Source organism: Syzygium oleosum, unplaced genomic scaffold (genome assembly GCF_021117445.2).
Source record: "Syzygium oleosum isolate NSW1041296 unplaced genomic scaffold, Sole_v2.1 Sole_v2.01, whole genome shotgun sequence".
NCBI lineage: Eukaryota > Viridiplantae > Streptophyta > Magnoliopsida > Myrtales > Myrtaceae > Syzygium > Syzygium oleosum.
The window spans coordinates 36,457,673-36,476,306 of record NW_026607485.1 but is presented as its reverse complement, the minus strand read 5'-3'; the positions used below and the strand labels follow the sequence as shown (position 1 = coordinate 36,476,306).

Here is an 18,634-nt window from a genome sequence, read left to right as displayed (position 1 = left end):
GCTTTTTTTCAAAGGACTCGGGTGTATCGATCCTGAAAAAGTGCCAATCCAGAAAGTAATTTAAGACATGGAAACTTCATCGATTCGTTTGATGAAAGAGTCGAAAGACGTGACGAAAACACAACAGCACAGAGCACGATGTTATATACGTCGCATCAATAGTTAAAAATTATGAGAGAGGCTTTCATGGTTGATTTATTGATGGATCAATGAGTCTGTACAAGGAGGGCCTAGGGGTAATTAATAAAAGCTTTCATCAACTATCCACTCAAGATCGATATCTTTACGATTCATCAATTAGAAAAATAAATTGCCAAGAGAAAGACCTATAATATCATATTAACAACGGTCGGGGCTTCGAAACGTTGATGGCACACCCGTCCATATTGATCCCTAACAAACGCCGCTTACTCTTTGTCGACAGCAAAATATAAGCTAAACAAATTGCTGTACATATATACCTCCACTACATGAAGTAGCTGAGTGACATCCTTTTTCTCGTTCCGCCTTCGCCGTACAAATCGTTCCACTGGACTAACTCGTTCATGTTTGTAGAGTCCGATGACACGCTGGCACACACCTGCACGAAGGTCGTACATCGAGTTCAAAAGTTTAGCCAACAAAAAAAAAAAAAAAGAGGTGCAGGAATCCTTGGGCAAAAGATACTGTCATGTTTTACAGCAAGCATTCTAGATCAAGATTTTGCAAAGACAGTTATTAATTGTTCCACAGGAGTACAGAGATTCTCATGGAAAAAGCAAAAACGGTGGCATGTAGAAGAACTGCCAAGGAGTGAGATCACAAACTCTATATCAGCCCCGACATAATTTGTGGCCACTGAAAATGCATGAGCAAATAGGGTCACAATGGATTAGCTTTGTGGGGAGGACCGAAATAAGACCAAATAATCCCTCCCTCCCTCCCTCCCTCCCTCCCTCTCTCACATTACATGTCATTGACCACATTCCAGACAAGACACTTAACTTGACCAAAAAAAACTCCACATTTTCTACCATGCATGAAATGGCAATGGCTCCATGCCGATTGTAAGAGGCATTGGCTCTAGTGTTGATATGGGCACCAAAACTGTCTAAAATCCTGGTCGGCCCAGACAGATAGGGAAAACATTCAAAGCATGCATGTTTGGTAACAATTACACCACTTCTACTACCACACCTTTGAACAAAGAAAAACATGAAAATCAACTTCCCATCCATTATGAGATCTGTATATACTATAATTGAGCCACGTCCGTGCCAGTTAATAAAGAACAAACAAGCAAAGCACCAAACAGCTGTCAAGAGAAGTACTGGCAAACTATATCCCAGATTTTCTACATACAAACCTTATCAAACCCGATATCACTACTGTTTCCTTACATCTTTGTTTTCTATCCTACTTTCTGAATGAAACAAATTAATCAAGACTTATTATCATTTTCATCAACGGAATCTGACTTTCAGTTTAATCTTTTAAATGAAAAATGTCCCCACTATTCGTCACTGATCACTGTCGATTCAGACATTCTTTATTCAGGTTCCAGAATGAGTTTCTTTACCTCTTACACAATATCATATAGCAATCACAATGGCATATCTAGATATAAACCTTCACATTATGGTATTATTTAACTTGCTCAGAAATTATGAAGCTATATTTTCAAAGAATTCCAGGCAGATGTAGAGATATCATGTTGAATTTGCTCGAAAAATAAGCGCATGTGAGAACCCCCTCTTCCCAGGCAGAAATGGAATGTAAAAGGACTAGGGTTTTTGCTTTGTGCGGTTTGGGGAAGAGGTAGTTTTTGAACGACTTAATGCATATGGCCTCATTGTATAGAGCATGAGAGAATATTAAATGCCATACCTGCTCATGTGCATTTTTGAAGTCAACCATCTTTAGGGGACGGATGTCTGCACCACTGTACAATGAAGGTAAAGGTTTGTTTTCAGCCACAGCTAAGGTTTTCTCCTGCAAATTGCGTAAAAAGAGTTGGTTGTCAACTTCAATATAACTCCAACGAACCAATGAAGCCTGAGGTCAACAAGTACTTAACAAATAAACACAATATTCCCTTACCGTCACATAAAGTCCCATTATGAGTTGGTTTTTACATGTAGTAACTCATTCGGTCAATCAACCCTAACTTAACTCTTACTTCATAAATATTTAAGAATGCATTTCATCACTGTTGTTCCATGTGGATTACCTATTATCATGTTTACCAATTTCGACATTGTGATAAATCAATCGCTCATGCATCTGTGGTCATGCATTTTTTATCTCTGCAAATGCATATGGGACTGGCTGACTTGCGAGATACACAGAAGCAGAGAAAGTAAGTTCCCTGTGGCTTAGGCAAACTTAGAGCCTTGACATACTTGGTTGATCCAAATAACCTTTTTGATGTTCTGGGAACGATGAAGTTGCCTCATATGTCAGGAAGGCCTCACAAGTATTACAAGTTTTGGGTACGAAAAGGGAAGACCCTTAGTTCATGCAGCAATATTAGCTTGTGTCTAATCTATTTGGCAGAATGAAATTTAAGTAGTTCTCTGAACAAAGCTTCAAAAACTTCCAAAAGCGTGTTGATTAACATGCAAAGAACTCAGAAAGCACTTGTAATCATAAAGTGATATATTGTGACGAGGATGCATTCTCTTCCTCATAACGTATATTTACTAACTCCAGTTTGTTCTTCCTACACAAAAAATAAATTTCCAATTTGTTTTTCCTACAAATAATATAAAATGTTGACTAAATGCAAACTTCATATAGGTTTTCTAATAGCAATGTTATGACTTATCTCACGATTAAACTGCCTACAACTGTGTCATATCTAGGTCGATCTCTCTATGCTCTCGTTGAGTCCACCATCTTAACTCATCAGAGGTATGGTCTGCAAATCTACTACATCGTTCATGCTGGACTTCCATTGACAATGTGAAAGAATTTTATTGCTGTTCTAAGATTCATAGCCAATTTACTTTTCTTTAAATCCAAAAAGCTAAGCAACCGGTCAGTGTTGACAGGCACAAGTGTGGCATGGTTATTACACAAAGAGAATACTATTCTGAAATGCCCAGAACCATTTCTCGGGCAGTGAAAATCTACCCTAAAAGCTGATGACTCAAAAGTACAAGAGGCAAAGTTCCAACTAGAAGTGAGCATAGCCATTTTAAAATGGAAAAGCATTAAAAAAAATAATCATATCCAGCGATGCAGGAGTAGATGTTACATAGGTGCTGCACGATAAATCAAGTTCTGGCATTCATAAAGTAACAGGAGCATGTTAGAGAACCTTGGCACCACCCTAAAGCATCATCCAAGGTTGGCTCTAGAAGTATATCTTGAACATCTTCATTATTTCCAATGTAAAGATAATTATTTACCGAGAAGACAAGAAATAAAAGAGAATCTGCACTTTTTTTTGGCTTCTATGTTGGTTGTCACCTTCTGAGTATTAAGTGCAGTCAATCAACAGAAACGAAATTATTTCATACATATGTGGAATCAATTGACCCGGAAGGAATGTAAATCAACAATGAGGGACCATTATATATACTAACCTTCTTTTCCTTATCCAAAATTTCTCTGATGGGACAATGCGCGGCGCTCACACAAAGATTCTGCAAACAGGGAATGCAATAGATGACTAAGTTTCTCCATTTACTCAGTTCTAAAATAATTACCTAAATGCGGAAAAGCTTAAGTTTTTTTTCAAAGCCCACACAACAGGTGTATGGCTGAATTACGAAATTTAACCTTTAGATCACTTCCAGAATACCCTTCTGTCATTTTTGCAACTGCTTCCAAGTCAATGTCAGAGCCCAATTCTTCTTTGGCTAGTATGACTTTAAGAATTCTTTCTCTGTTTGGAGCATCTGGCAAGTTAACCATCAGCCTGCAAATAACATTTGCATTTCAACTTATTGAATGTCACTAACAAATAATACTTGAGAAATACTTGCTATAATTCTTACCTCCTAGGAAACCTCCTGATAACAGCCTCATCAAGATCGAATGGCCTATTAGTAGCACCAAGTACCAAGACCCTCTCTTTATCTTTTGTGCGTAGACCATCCCAGTTAACCATAAATTCATTTTTCATTTTCCGCATAGCCTCATGCTCTCCTGGATTTTCCCTTCTTCCTAGCATGCTATCAACCTGAAAAAAAAAAGTGGGAAAATTAAATTAAGCAACAATATACTCATTCACAGGATAGACTCTTTAAGTAGAAGCATGATGAACCGACAAGGATTAAATCACAACAAATTTAGAGACACAACCAACCTCATCAACAAAAATAACACTGGGAGCAATTTTACTGGCCAGAGAGAAAACTGCCTTCACATACTTCTCTCCTTCACCAAACCACTGCAAGTACAGAAGTATGATCAATACCCAGTTTCAAAGCAATGCAACCATAACATTCCGCAAAGTTCATAGCGTCAAGAAATAACCTTTGAAGTGATGCTTGACATTGATATATTGATGAAGTTTGCGCCTGCCTCGGTTGCCACAGCTTTTGCAAGCATGGTTTTCCCTGTACCAGGAGGGCCGAATAGCAGTATTCCCTTGCATGGCTGAAACGTAGGCAACCACATTCAGATACATAAATATTAATATACGTGCTTGATGAAGTTGTGTCAAGAACAGAACAGACTCATGCCAAAAAATGAAGTGAAAAGGAGATAAAACAGGGGGGAACCACACCTTTGTTAGCTGCCCTTTACTAAACAATTCAGGCCTTTGAAGAGGAAGCATTACCAACTCCTTCAAAGTATCCTTCACATTTTCTAGGGCCCCAATATCATCAAAAGAAACACCAATGTCGGTGGGAGGAATAACATCCGTAAGAAGCTTCTTTTCAAACTCATTCTCGGTGACAACATCCTGGCATTCTTCAAGTTAAAATCAGAGCATCCAATAGAAAAAAAATTGTGGCAAATGTATTTACAACAATTTAAAGATTCCATCAGGACCAAGAAGAAGATGGTACTCATGAGCCAACCAGATGTAGAGTCAGTCTCCTACCTTCAGAGATTTCTTTGAGCCCTTGTTTTCATTATGTATACCCTGAAAGATATTGATGCCATACCTAATGCTGTAGTACACATAACACAAACAAGGACAGAAGTTATAAGAGTATTCTCAGTGAATTCTTTTGAGTTCTAATTTTGTTTCGGAATTGAAAAGTGCAAACCTTTCACTGGACAACACGAGTTTAGCATCTTTGACAACTGCTTCGGAAGAACACATAAAGTGGTGACTTACGGTCCAGCCAACTATTTTCTCCACACCTAGTTCACAAACGACAATTGCATATATAACGAAGAAGAGCGATACAACAGAAAGTACAGCCCAATCAAGCTCAATATACTAACTTTCACTTGCAAGTGTTTGATCATTAACGCACACAGTTTCAATGTCAGGGCAGTCCATCCCGCTTCGATTCAAAACCTGTAGATCATCAAATGCATCATTTACTGGTAAGAAGCAATTTCAAATTCTAGGTAAATCATTAAATCCTGCCACCTGACCCAAGAGAGACGGAGAGAAATAGAGAGGGGAGTTGCAATCAGAAACAAGCAAGCAAGTTGCATGACAAATTAAAACGAATCACATAGGAAGGTTTCAACAATGAGCTTAGAATGAGGAATAAGTCTTTATAACAAGCAGAATCCTTTATCAAATCCTAAGAGATGAAAGTGGAGGATAATTTAAGCTTAAAGTTGTCTCACAGATAAAAGAGAATCATAAATGGAATGCCCAAAAACTGTCCCTTCAGACACTCCCATTAGCATGCCAAGACGATACTTACCAAACGGATGCTAGCAATGTTGGATTGTGCTCTCATCGTTTCAACATCTCGTTCCAACTGTTGCTTCCAGTCCAAGAGTAAAACTTCATCCTGAAAAGGTCCATAGATAATATTACCAAGAAGAAGCTTAGGGAGGATATAACCGCTAGAAGGTCTACAGAGATCTATACCTGAGGTAACTGGATTGACACCTTATTTGGGAAAAGTCGAGTAAGTTGCTTCATCACTTTGGGGCTTTCCTTGCCCCTCTCATGCAGCCTGCCAAAGCTATCCTGCAATAGAACTAAAACTTAGTACTCTTCTCGAAGTTCAGATATAATACGGACACCAATCCAGCACTTATATTAACAATTACGACAGGAATGAACTGTAAATACAGCCAAGCTTCTTAGTCTTTTTTTTCCATTTTCCATATTCTCTATTGCGTTTTGTCTTTTTTGCGAACGGTCCTTCCTTCAGAAGAAGAATAACTGTTAATTCAAGAAGTTAGCCTCCTCTCAGCGATAAGATCCCAAGATAATCACAATCTCACAAAGAAGGCAACATTTAGTTCAAGCAGGCTCTTCTTCCTCCTCTTCCTTCATAACTACACCTCATACAATCTATTCCTTGTTGCTAAAGGAAGAATCTTTTAGTACAGAAAAAGGTTGATTTCCATGTTTTGCTGATATAGACTTTACAATTAAAGGAAATATTGGACATTCAGCGCAATAAAGACAATGATCAGCCAGGACTTGAAAGCAGTTACAGCATTGTGGTCAATAATGTTTGGCTACTCTTAAAAGTAGAGGCTATTACAATCAACTGTGCATCATTTCTGCTAAAGACCACCCCCCACTCCCATCAATAGTATCGCATATTAAACAGAGTAGTCTGAAAGATTTGGTGATTTGTCACTTAAATTTGACATTTAGCTACCTTGCTATGTGACGTGTGAAATTTATACAATCCAAACAGTCCGCATAAAAAATAGAATAGGACAAAGCCAAAAATCAAAAGGTCAAAACCATATATTACAACGTGAAATTCTAACTATAAGATGTTAAAGGAAGAAACTTACGATTTATTAAAGAATAAGTATAGTAAAAACAAACCAAAATAAAACAATAAAAGTATATTCCATCCTTATAGTTTAAAATGTTTTAACACAACTACAGAGTTTGCAAAACCACACTAACCAATCATAAAGGAGATAAAAAAATAATTCGTAAAAAATAATTACATGATTCAAATTTTGGAAAACCTCACTTCTAATTTTCTTTTTGAATTATTGTTAATATAGTTTAGTAAAATAGAGTTCAAATACTAATGATACTATTTAGCAATTGAAAGAAAGAGCCATCGTCATGAATCCTTGGAACATAAAAATGAGAGAAATAAAAACTTTGTTTGCTTACAATTTTTGGGATTGCTTTAATTCAAACGGCATTTATATAATTTAGCCTATAAATCTCATGCATCGGTTTCCTTGCTAGTTTAGGTAAATTCATACCAGCCATCTTCTTGCAGCTACTAAAGACACAAATTAGATTGTTGGCAGCAAGTGTTCATGGAGAAAAATATTATACAGTAAACGGCAACTTTTGAAGTCAGCCAACCCCAAGATCATGACGCTGGAGAATACTCATAAGTATGCATTTTCTTTTTGGGGCACAACCAGTATTCTTACCAGATACACCTTAAAAATTTCAGATTCAGCACTTGCACTTGCTGGCATATACAGAGATGATACAGTGAAGCCTAGATCTTGCACAAGTTATTGATGGCAAAAAGACCCCAGTTTAGATGATGGGTATGTCTCTGAGTTCCAGTTCCCACCAATGTGGATGTCATTGTAGTAGATGCTATTGAGGGTAATAGGATAGTGGTTCGTTCGCTTTTGAGTCATTCTAAAGTTTTATTCCCTACCCAATTGGTATACTAAGCAGGATATCCCGACGAAAATAATTTAAAAGATGGGACTCATAAAAAGATCTCTTTTCACTTCCGAAACAGCATTAACGATTGTAAAATGATAGTGGTTCGTTCACTTTTAAGTCATTCTAAAGTTTTGGTCACTACCCAATCAGTATAGCAAGCACTAAGCTTTGCAAGATAATTTGAAAGATGGGACTCATGTGAAGGTCTATTTTCACTTCCAAAGCAGTATTGAAGTTGCCACTCTGAATAATCTAAAGAAGGGACAATGACATTTGGCAAACAAATATAGCCTGTGCAAACAAATCACTAAAACTGGTTGATCATCACCTTCTGTTTGTGTTCCGCGGCTGGGCAACCAATCTAAGGATTTTATGTTCCATCTATCATGGAACTCTTGAGTCATAGTTAAAGGTGCATAGGATACAAGCCTAGTTGGGTACATACACTAAACAAAGGACAAATGGTGAGGACCACTCTCATAATTGTGTCATGCTAACTACATTTATGTTAATTGTGAAAGTATTGTCCAGCACCCTTAAAACAACATACCCCTATATAAACCAAAATAAAAAGGAAAAACTAAAAGCAAAGCAAATCCTCATAACATTCAGAATATAACAAAGGGAAAATTCCAATTAAGGACCTCAAGTGGGGTCAAATTTTTAAAAAAGGGTCCAAAGTGAACATTGTGTCAAATAAGGGCCTGAAGTGCTCAACTAGTCTCAAATAAGGACCCGAAGTGCCCAAAAAGTCTCAAATAAGGACCTGAGTCTCCGTGCCAAAATACCCGTGCGCGAGAAAGTTCTTGTTAAGACCTGGAACAATAACTTTTAATTTTTTATTATTTTCTTTCTTTTTTCCTTTTCTTTTTTTTTTTTCCTTTTCCTTTTCTTTTTTTTTTTTTTCTTCCTCCGCCGGCCTAAGGCGAGGCCGCCTTCGCCTTCGCCGGCGTCGGGCGAGGGCCGCCCTAGTCTGGGCTGGGCGAGGTCGCCCTCACCGGCCTCAGGTGAGGGCCGCCATCGCCTGGGCTGCTCGCCAGTTGCCGGCGAGGTCGAGCCTCGCCAGATCTGGCAAGGGCTCGACCTCACCGGCGTCGAGCGAGACCGGCCTCGCCAGTTGCAGGCGAGGTCGAGCCTCGCCAGATCTGGCAAGGGCTCGGCCCCGCCGGCCGCTGGCGAGGCTCGACCTCGCCGGCCTCGCCCGACGCCGAAGTTCGTCCGGTCGAAGATCGTCTGGAATCGCTTCCTCTCGATGCTGCTCAAGGCGGCGATGCAGGCCCTGGGTCCTTGGAGGAGGCCCTGCTCCTCCCATGGCTTTGACCGGACGAACTTCGAGGCTGGAGAGAGAGAGGGCTCGGCCTCGCCGGATCGCGAGGTCAAGCCTCGCCGCCCTCGCCCGACGCCGGCGGGGCCGAGCCTCGCCCGGCAGCCGGCGGGGCGAAGCCCTCGCTGGGCCGGCGGCGAGCCGCCAAACCGGCTGGCGAGCCCTCGCGGCGGGCCAAGGCCGGGCTCACCGGCGAGGTCGAGCCCTCGCCCGACGCGGGCGAGGCTCGACCTCGCCGGCGGCCTCGCCGACGCGGCGGGGCGGCCTCGCCCGACGCCGGCGAGGCGGCCCTCGCCCGACGCCGGCGAGGGCGGCCTCGCCCGACGCCGCGGCGAGAGGCAACCTCGCCCGACGTCCCAGCGAGGGCAACCCTCGCCCGACCCGGCGAGGCGCCTCGCCCGAGGCCTGGCGACCTCCACTGCCCGGCTATGGCCGGCGGAGGAAGAAAAGAAAAAAAAAAAAAGAGGAAAAGGAAAAGAAAAAAAACAGAAAAGGAAAAACAGAAAGAATAATAAAAAAATTAAAAAATTACTGTTCCGGTACCAAAACAGTAACTTTCTCGCCGGCCGGCAGGTATTTTGGCCGGCCGAGAACCCAGGTCCTTATTTGAGACTTTTTGGGCACTTCGGGTCCTTATTTGAGACTGATTGAGCACTTCAGGCCCTTATTTGACACAATGTTCACTTTGGACCCTTTTTTGAGAATTGGGGTCCTTAATTGGAATTTTCCCTATAACAAATGAAGCAACAAACTTTGAATGACTCTTGCTTACCGGGAACGCCAAGTCTAACAAAGCAGTGGGATTGCCTGCAAACTTTGTGAACAGAAGGCCACCGGAATGGGACTGAAAACGAAAAAGCGAGATTATTAATAATATGGCCTGCCAAGACGAGAGATATCTGAGAGTGAACATAGGAGATGAAAAGATTGGATACTTACCTTTTCCTTGCGGCTGTCCATTTGAATATGAGAGCCAATAACGACTACATTCTCTGGCAGATTTTCAAGCTTGCCTCTAAACACTTGACCTGCATCTGGGCTCGCCACTACAGCCTTCTCCACATCTTTCACGAATATTACCAAAGGACAACTTTTACTCGCGTTCAATGCAACCTTCAAAGTTTAAGCACATCAAAATAGAAGTAACAACATTATGAAAACGAAAAGAAATGCTAGCTCCTAGAGCAACCTTCAGGTTTACCTCAAAAATTTCATCAATAGCCAGGCTGTCAGTTTCTTCCCCTCCAGAACTCTCTAACCTAAGTGAATTGGCTGTTGAAAATTCATACTGCAGAAATGAGTGCTAGGACCACATCCACAAAAGCAACAATCCACAAAACCACGAAAATTTACCAGAGCAGAAGAAACCGTGGTCCTTTTCACAATGCCCACCGAGGTTATTGCCTTCAAGAATTGGCTTATCAAATCTCACTCCAACTTTTGCTGCATCATTTTCATTTTCTTCAAATGCAAGAACTACTTTACCTCGATAACCATCAGATGGACCCCTGGCCAGCCAAAAATAACATAAGAATTCAAGAAAAGGTGAAAATGACTTTCATAAAATTAAATGAAACCTCAATAAAGTAATGAAGAATTCCCCCCAGGATCCTTCTAAACCGAGATCTACTGTTTTTTAAAGCATATAATAGTACCGTGTCTCCATCTGAATAAAATGACTCAAGCCTTGACTACTCGATCATTAAGTTGAACCTCAAGCTACAGAATAAATATATATTGCCATCGTAAGTAGCCATCTGTAGCTGGCACAAAGCACCGGCATCCCAATGGCCTAAACAATCACAGTTTATCATTCCTCTACATAAACTGAAAAAGAAAGGAATAGCATATCCATAGAAACTTCTTCTGAGCACATATCTCGTCGACTACTCATCTTCCTACTGCCAAAGGATTGTCAATCAATGCTCGTGAACGAATGAACCAAAGCTACTTTGACCAATTGATGTCACTAATAAATAACTAAACATAAATAATAGCTTCACATTTATAGACTGAAGCAATGTATCATAGAAGCTGCCACCACTAGATAAAGCTAAAGAGACAGCAATATCCAATCGTGGCACCAACAAAACTTATAGAGTCTAAAATTCTCTCTCCCCCTCTAAATTAGGTGAGATAAAAATATCTTGGAGAAGAAGTACCTCAACGGCTGCAAAGCAGAGAGCCCAGCAGACCCCACATATCTCACTCTATCCCCTGCATATAATTAGTTATAGTCATTTTCTATCTAGTGATAAGGGATGAAAACTCACACGGCATAAATAAATACGAACTGCATGCAAAGGATGAAGACTGAAGACTGGGCAAGAAAATAGTTAACAAGCATCTGCACAGCAAGCTACATCCTGGAAACTAAAACATGCCTTTTTTGAACTTATAGGTTTTCGATGTTGCAGTGGACACTTCCTGCTTTGTCTGAGCACGTGAACCAACAATAGATCCACCAGTAATATCAGCCTCAACACTTGAGGTTGGTTTTCTATGATGTACTGCAGAAGACTGTCCAGTCCGCTTGGCATGAACGGATGCTTTCTCAGACTTCACACATTCTTTCAGTGAATCGACATCTCTAGGCATTAAATCCTGGAAAATTGGCATTTCTCTGTCAGACGGCTATGTAAGTGCATCGTTAAAAGATGACCAGGAAAGGATGGAAGACTAACAGAGATTCTACAACTAACAAAAAGCGAAATAAATTCTTAACAGGAAATGACCAAGACAAATCGGGAGAAGCTTACACCAGGCAAGATCAGAGAATCGACAATCAGTAGTTTAGCACCAAAATGCTTAGCAAGCGCTTTTGTCAGTGTTTCTTGATATATTTCTGAGCCTACAACCAGCCAATTGAAGAACGGTTTCAGACCAGGACCTTAAAACTTGATGCTATGAATTACACAAAAGAGCGCAAGACTTACCAGCAGGACCCGATAACAATATACGGGGGCATAAAGTTGGAAGGTCCTTAGAGTACTTCACAAATTCACTGTGCTTCAACCGTAAATAGGTAGAAGCAATTAAAACATTCTTTGTTGTGTCACTGCAAGCCCAAACACAAACACTGAATCTCAAATGTCATCAAAAGTAATTGACAGAATATAAAATATAAGAAAGTATTTCCAATATAAGGGGAAGGGAATGCTCCAAAAAAATTGTAAAGGTCCACTTACTAACTACCGTAACATGCTCAGAAAGGTTAGAATGATAGCTACATGGACGAGATACTAGTCCAAATGTTACAAGTAGCACCAACTTAAGAAATGCATGAAATTAAATGAGGCATACCTCAAGTAATATGGAAAATTCTCAAAAGAGACTTCAATATTATCAGGATTACTTATGGCTTGTTCTAGACTTTCTCTAAATGCCTTCCGCCAATCTGTTCTTGAATCAGATGAAATATCGTTATTTTTTAGAAGTGAAGCATCACTATTTCTGAGTAGTTTTCTTCTTATTTCACGTCGATCTTCAAGCATTTTGGAAATGCTGCCGCTTAAGTCAAAGTTGGAGGAGGAGCTCGCAAGCATTCGCAACAATGGCCTTAATTCATAGGCTGCCCCAGGTACCTTTTCATCCCCTGCACCCCTACTATCAAAGCCAACACCATCTAAATTTGCATTTTCATCATTGCATTCAGCAGATGGAGAAACACTTTTTTCCCTTGTGGAAACATCTCTCACATCGTCGTTATTAGAACTATCCCTTATTTCAACTTCTCCGTTTTGATTATCTGATATATCGCATACAGACGGGACAATGGGCATTCCCGTATTGCATTGCACATCCGGACTACTTTTGCCAGGAGGTGGAAGGAGGGACAAGTCTTCTTGTAAATCAGTCAAGGATAACATTGATGCTCCTGAAACAGCTGAGGGGCCCTCAGATCTTGACTCAATATGTAACCCCTTCATCGAAGCACCTTGAGCTTCCAAAATACATTCTGATGGAATGCCTACATCTGCTACATTATCATCAAACTGCCGAAATACCTAAGAATGCATTAAGGAACACATTTGGCAGAGAAAAACCAAAAAAATAATAAAAATAATTGAGTGAAAATGTTGTAGCATTTAAAGATATCTCCCGTCCACTAATATTTCTTTCCTTTATTGGTAATAAGGATGGAGAACTTGGCAAAGAAAGATGAACCATCTAGTAGCCCAAGCCAAAAGAGTTAAGGATACATATGAATGGTTGCCTGACTCCGTAAAAACCACCTCATCACCACCGCATAAGAGAACAGTCGAATTCCGATGACAAACCTTTCCATTTACTTGGACAGTACCTTTAACCCCAGTAATTTCAAGGAGAGTTGCCGATGAACCTCGACGCTGCGCCAAAATCAGATAGGATGATATAAATGGTAAAAGATGATATGTCTGTCTTTGTTACTACATTCTAAACCAAGAAACTTATAAATGCAAGCAAGTAAAGCAAAAGTATACCGCAATGTGTTTAAGTTTACACAACACCGAGCTAATAGATGGATCTGCAAGGCACAAATTGCACTGGCTGCCATGACCAACAGTGAAAAGGCTATCCCGCATCACCAAGTCAGGATTCTGCATAAAGAAGACATTGAATAAGGACAAGCACATGATTCGAGACAATGATACCAGTAACAACTTGAGGAATGGATCAAAATAGCACATAGTAAGCAGTTCCTCTTGCGCCAGCCGATCAAAAAGATATGACAGGGATTTCCTTTCTGAGGAAGAAAAATTTCTACTTGTAGAGCACCATAGAGTTGATTCTATCTTTTAATAGATAATGAATATGTATAAGTCAAGAGTAAGGAGAGAGAGAGAGAGAGAGAGAGAGAGAGAGAGAGAGAGAGAGAGACACTTAAGGTAGGACATCATGGACACCCGTGTACATCAGTTCAACCAATCCAGTTTTCTGAAGTTAATAGACTCATTCTAAAAATCAAACCAGTTAACTGCTCTTTTCAGAAAAGAGACACAAGGAAGACCATAATAACAACTTAACGCTTATCATAGGGCTTCTTTCAAAGCAGAAAGTAACAGACAAGTTTAAAAAAATGTGAAAAAGATGGAGGTTTTGACAAGGTTAAATGCAGTATAGCTAGTTTTTTTTTACCCGCGATGCCTGACAAAAAAAAGATTTTATTTCGCTGTGTCAAGTGTCGGTATGTCATGACAGTTCACAAAAACAGTATAATTGAGTAAAAAAGGAGGAAAAACATGTATTATGCAATCCTAAATATGCTGGATCTGAGTGCGAATTTTCATCATGGGTGATCTCATAAGGGATGATAACGACCCTACTAATCCTTTTGCTAATTTTTCAGTCCATCCTTGAGCATTTTTCCTTTTCAATCGGATCCCTAAACTATGGTCTTTATGGTTCTGCTGGTCCAACCGATCAAAATATGGCTAAAAATGCCGACATGAGTGCCATGTCAACATTGACCAGACAAACCAGCTGACACGAATTAAACAAATACAGAAACGGAAAACAAGAGATGCTCAAACCCTAGAGAGAAGGTGTGGGTCTAGGCCACCACAGCCTTAGGGAAAGGCTCCGCTGCTGCCTCCTCATCTTATCCCAAAGAGAGAGAAAGACTAAGAGATTCAACAAGGTTGGCAATCCCCAGGGAAATGAAGCAGGGGTCGCCACCCTCACCACTTGCCAACAAGGATCACAAACCTCACATGGGAGCGCTGGTGACGGTCCCCCAGTCCCTCTCTTGCTGCGAAGGCCCTCTTTTGGGCTCACAAGGGTCGCCGGTGGCTGGTGGCAGACCAGCCTCTCTCTCTCTCTCTCTCTCTCTCTCTCTCTCTCTCTCTCTCTCTCTCTCTCTCAGAGGTTTGTCCTTTTTATTTTCATACTTTTGTATTTTTATTTCCATGTTGGCCTAGCAACCCACATCCGCATTTTTATCCATATTTTGATCGAAAGGACCGTCGTAAACAAAAAAGACTAATTTCAAGACCCAATTGGAAACGAAAACATTAAGAAACAACATTGAATACCCGCAAAAGATCACACATTTGTGGTGTCATCTTCCCATCTAGTACATATCGTGATCTCTCTCTCTCTCTCTCTCTCTCTCTCTCTCTCTCTCTCTCTCTCTCTCTCTCTCTCTCTCTCTCTCTCTCTCTCTCTGTGGCTTGTTTTTGGTTTTCTATTTTTTATAATTCCACGGTCATGGTTCATGCTTGTTTTTGTATATTTAATTTAATTCGACGTTCATTAATTGGCCTATAAGTGTTGACGTGCCAGATGACATTGATTGAAAGAACCAAAAAGCCATAGTTCAAAGGAATTGAACAAAAAGAAGTTTCAGGGATTGTATTGAACCATTGATAAAAGTCCAAGCATTTAAAGTGTCGTCATCCTTCCGACCAAAAAAAAAAGTGTCATCATTTTATCTCATAACTATCAAAATCAATGACTTCACCTTTTCTGAAACTTCCTAGGACACCTTAAGAGTGATATTCTGTGACTGATCCAATGACAAGGCTACCCTATCTCTATTATGTCGGTATAACAAGTGCCAAATTCTAGCAATTTCTTTCTTTTGATATCTCAATTAAAAAAGTTCATTCTTAAGGTTTCCATATCTCTTTTTGGAAGGTTTGACCTCATTTTATTACTAAAAGCTAGATTCTTGAAAATGTTTAAGGCATACAAGACGATAATTCTGACAGGATTTTTAGACGCTAAAACTCTAAAATCTTATTCCTGATATGAGGTGTAAAGTTCAACATCAGTTGTCCCTTGAAGGTGGTGATGGACTAGTTGGATAGGTAGCCAGGTGCCATAAATTTTTGTTCACATAACTGATTTTGTTAAGCAAACTGTAAGGCTCACATAAACACTTTGAAAGTACCAGTATAGTTTTTCCAACTAGATCTCTTCCGCATCTTATTCTTCTCCAAAAATATCCCATCTATTCATAGCAGTTTTCATAGGAATTGTAATATGTACAAATCCTAATGCTTAAGATCCCATGGTGTAATTGTTCAATAGAGCTAGGAAAGAAAATTTTTGCAATCCTTCAGTTATTGCTGCTCATCAGTTGGCCCTCTTCTAAGTTAATCACCAACAGCAACACACACGCCAAGGTTTTTTACATTGTTTAAATTCCAATTATCATAATCAAATGCCAGCAATAAATGCGATAATGTGACATCCCCTCATATGAAGCCATCTTCCCAACAAGTTTGACATGATAAAGTGCATTATTCCACTTGGGTCTAATCCAGAATGGAATGAATCTGACAATCACACTCATACATCAATCTGTAAATTGAATTCACAAGCCTCGCCCATTTCTTGTAAGCGAAAATGAATTCCAAGCCATCGTGGTGGTGATTCAATGCACGCCCAGTTACAAACCCAAGTGTGGCACACAAGTTGCCAGTTTATACATACCTAAGCGACCAGCCCCAAAAAATAAAAATAAAAAGATCGCAATAAAACATCCTGACCAAGTGTATGTTCTCACCACATGACAGGAACTTCGGTCATTGATTGCTATGAAATCAAGATCAGATCAACCACCGAAAGTGATGCTCGAAAGAATGCATAGATCAACACATTCGTGAATAAACTATCACACCCGATCACCCTATGGACACGTGATATCAAGCCACTACAAAATGGACAACTCGAACGAATAGCGATCAATCAAGACATTCCCATATCTAAAGCAGCTCGAGTGACTTCTCACATCCAACTCTCATTCTCATCAGAGTTCTGGGACCACCATATACCAAGGAAGCCCAAGTATAATACACGTTCTCGCACTTATCATGAACCAAGCAAACTCTAAAATACCGTCGACATTAAGAAGAAGAGAAAACACACCTGACGGCACTGAGAAAGAAGCTGTCCCCACGCAGACCTAGGTTTCTTGGTCGGCTTTGAAGCCTTTTTCTTCTGCCAGTTTTGTTTCTCACCATCCATTGCAATCTCACCTAGCAAAACAAGAAACCAACCCAAGAACCGAACCAACAACAAAATGAAAACCCCCTAGCCACAAATCACCCAAACCCATGAACCAAATCAATTGACCAGGGCCCACATGCAGTTAAAAAAAACCAAAGGGTCAGACCTGACGGCTGCGGCGACTTCTCCGCCTCGCCCGCATCGGCAGCCTTCTCCGCATCCGAGCTCCGCCGATCAGAGGATCTGAGCCCGAAATCTCGAGATTCCGACCCGGATTTCGCCCCCAAATCGGGCTTTTCGGGCAAATTGCCCTCCGCGACCTGCAAACACCAAAAACCCACATCACCCCCCAACAAATCCAAAAGGAACCCACGAATCCGGGGGGCCCCCGGGGGAAGCCGCGAGGCCGGGTCGAATCGGCGGAATCCCCAGGTCCCCCCCCCCCCCCCTCCCCGGGCTCGAGAAAGCACCGACCTTGGAGCGCTTGCCGCCGGACGAAGACGAGTTCTGGGGCGAGGAGAGGGGCCGCTTGTTGGCGGAGGCGCTGCGCCTGGTCTCCACCATGGTCTCGAAGCTGGCTTCTTCCTCTTCTTCGGAGCTCCCGGGGGGGTGTTTCCTCCACCTTCTCCTCCTCCTCCTTCCTCAGCACTCTCTCTCTCTCGGATCGATCAAGGGTTTCCTCTGTTTCTGCTGGTGTTGGGTGATATTATAAGAGAGAGAAAGCGGGGGGGGGGGAAGAGAGAGGAGAGAGAAACGTGGTGCGATTGTGGGGGAGATCAGTTACCGAGGTTTCTTTCTGGTTTAATCTTCTTCGGTCCCCTCCTTTTTTTATGTTTAAAGCTGGGGTTTTTATTTGTACTCGCGATGTGGGATTTCGCTAGGCACGGTCACATAAAGCGGCAAGGTCTAATTAATGCTGCTGCTGCTTTTTTTTTTTTCTCTTTTGCCTCTATATCTTGGCACATGAATGACCTGCCAATGAAATTGTGATACGCATAAATTGCCTGCCCCGGTAAAGTTTTGTGGCGAAATTGGGTAATCGATTGGGATACTCTTCCAAAGCCATTCCATGAGTTCAATTGCCGACCTTAGAAGAGTGGCCGTGGAAAAAAAGAGTATTCTTTTCTCAGATAATCCCGTTCGAGAGTGCCGGGCTGGCAACCGGGCTGGATATGAGAACATCGCTAATGTATTTTTGGGGCACGGCTCGATGAATCCCATTCCTTGCTCGACGTACTCATGTCGATCAGAATTGTAATTTCATTTTTAATGTGGAGAGATAATGACATGTGCAGTCTATAAAACCTTGATTCAATGTGTAATGTGGTCCATAAACTTTTAATTTATTCAGTGTAGTCCCTGAACTCTAGTTTAATGTTCAATGTAGTCCCCGAACTTTAAATATGTTCAATGTGATCTCAGGACATTTTTTGTACATGTTCGATGTGGTCCCTGAACTATATGAAATTGCTCAATGTAATCCCTGAACTTGAGTTAATTGAAGGACTAAAACGAATATTTTCATATAGTTGAAGGACTAAATTGAACATGTACCAAAAATTTATGGACTTTATTAAACAAATTAAAAGTTCAGAGACAATATTGCACATTTGGTTAAAGTTTAGCGTCCA

At 40.9% G+C, this 18,634-nt stretch overlaps 2 protein-coding genes across 2 annotated transcripts in view; both read right to left on the bottom strand.

The window, feature by feature from the left end:
- Positions 1-18,634, bottom strand: part of LOC115682638 (nucleolar protein 16) — a 36,508-nt gene that overhangs the window by 13,083 nt on the left and 4,791 nt on the right. The window lies entirely within an intron of this gene.
- On the bottom strand, positions 176-17,672 carry LOC115679101 (uncharacterized). The gene is made up of 27 exons (XM_030602664.2): positions 17,478-17,672; positions 17,170-17,323; positions 16,923-17,032; positions 13,532-13,648; positions 13,271-13,417; positions 12,372-13,075; positions 12,005-12,126; positions 11,828-11,919; positions 11,453-11,672; positions 11,231-11,285; positions 10,422-10,576; positions 10,270-10,340; positions 10,008-10,181; positions 9,841-9,912; positions 5,996-6,097; positions 5,826-5,915; positions 5,389-5,464; positions 5,208-5,304; positions 5,039-5,108; positions 4,718-4,897; positions 4,465-4,587; positions 4,295-4,378; positions 3,984-4,168; positions 3,766-3,904; positions 3,570-3,629; positions 1,867-1,971; positions 176-580 (listed from the first exon to the last, which is right to left on the bottom strand). Exons 1-27 carry the CDS (start codon positions 17,565-17,567, stop codon positions 467-469), a joined length of 3,708 nt encoding a protein of 1,235 aa, XP_030458524.1. The 5' UTR covers positions 17,568-17,672; the 3' UTR covers positions 176-466.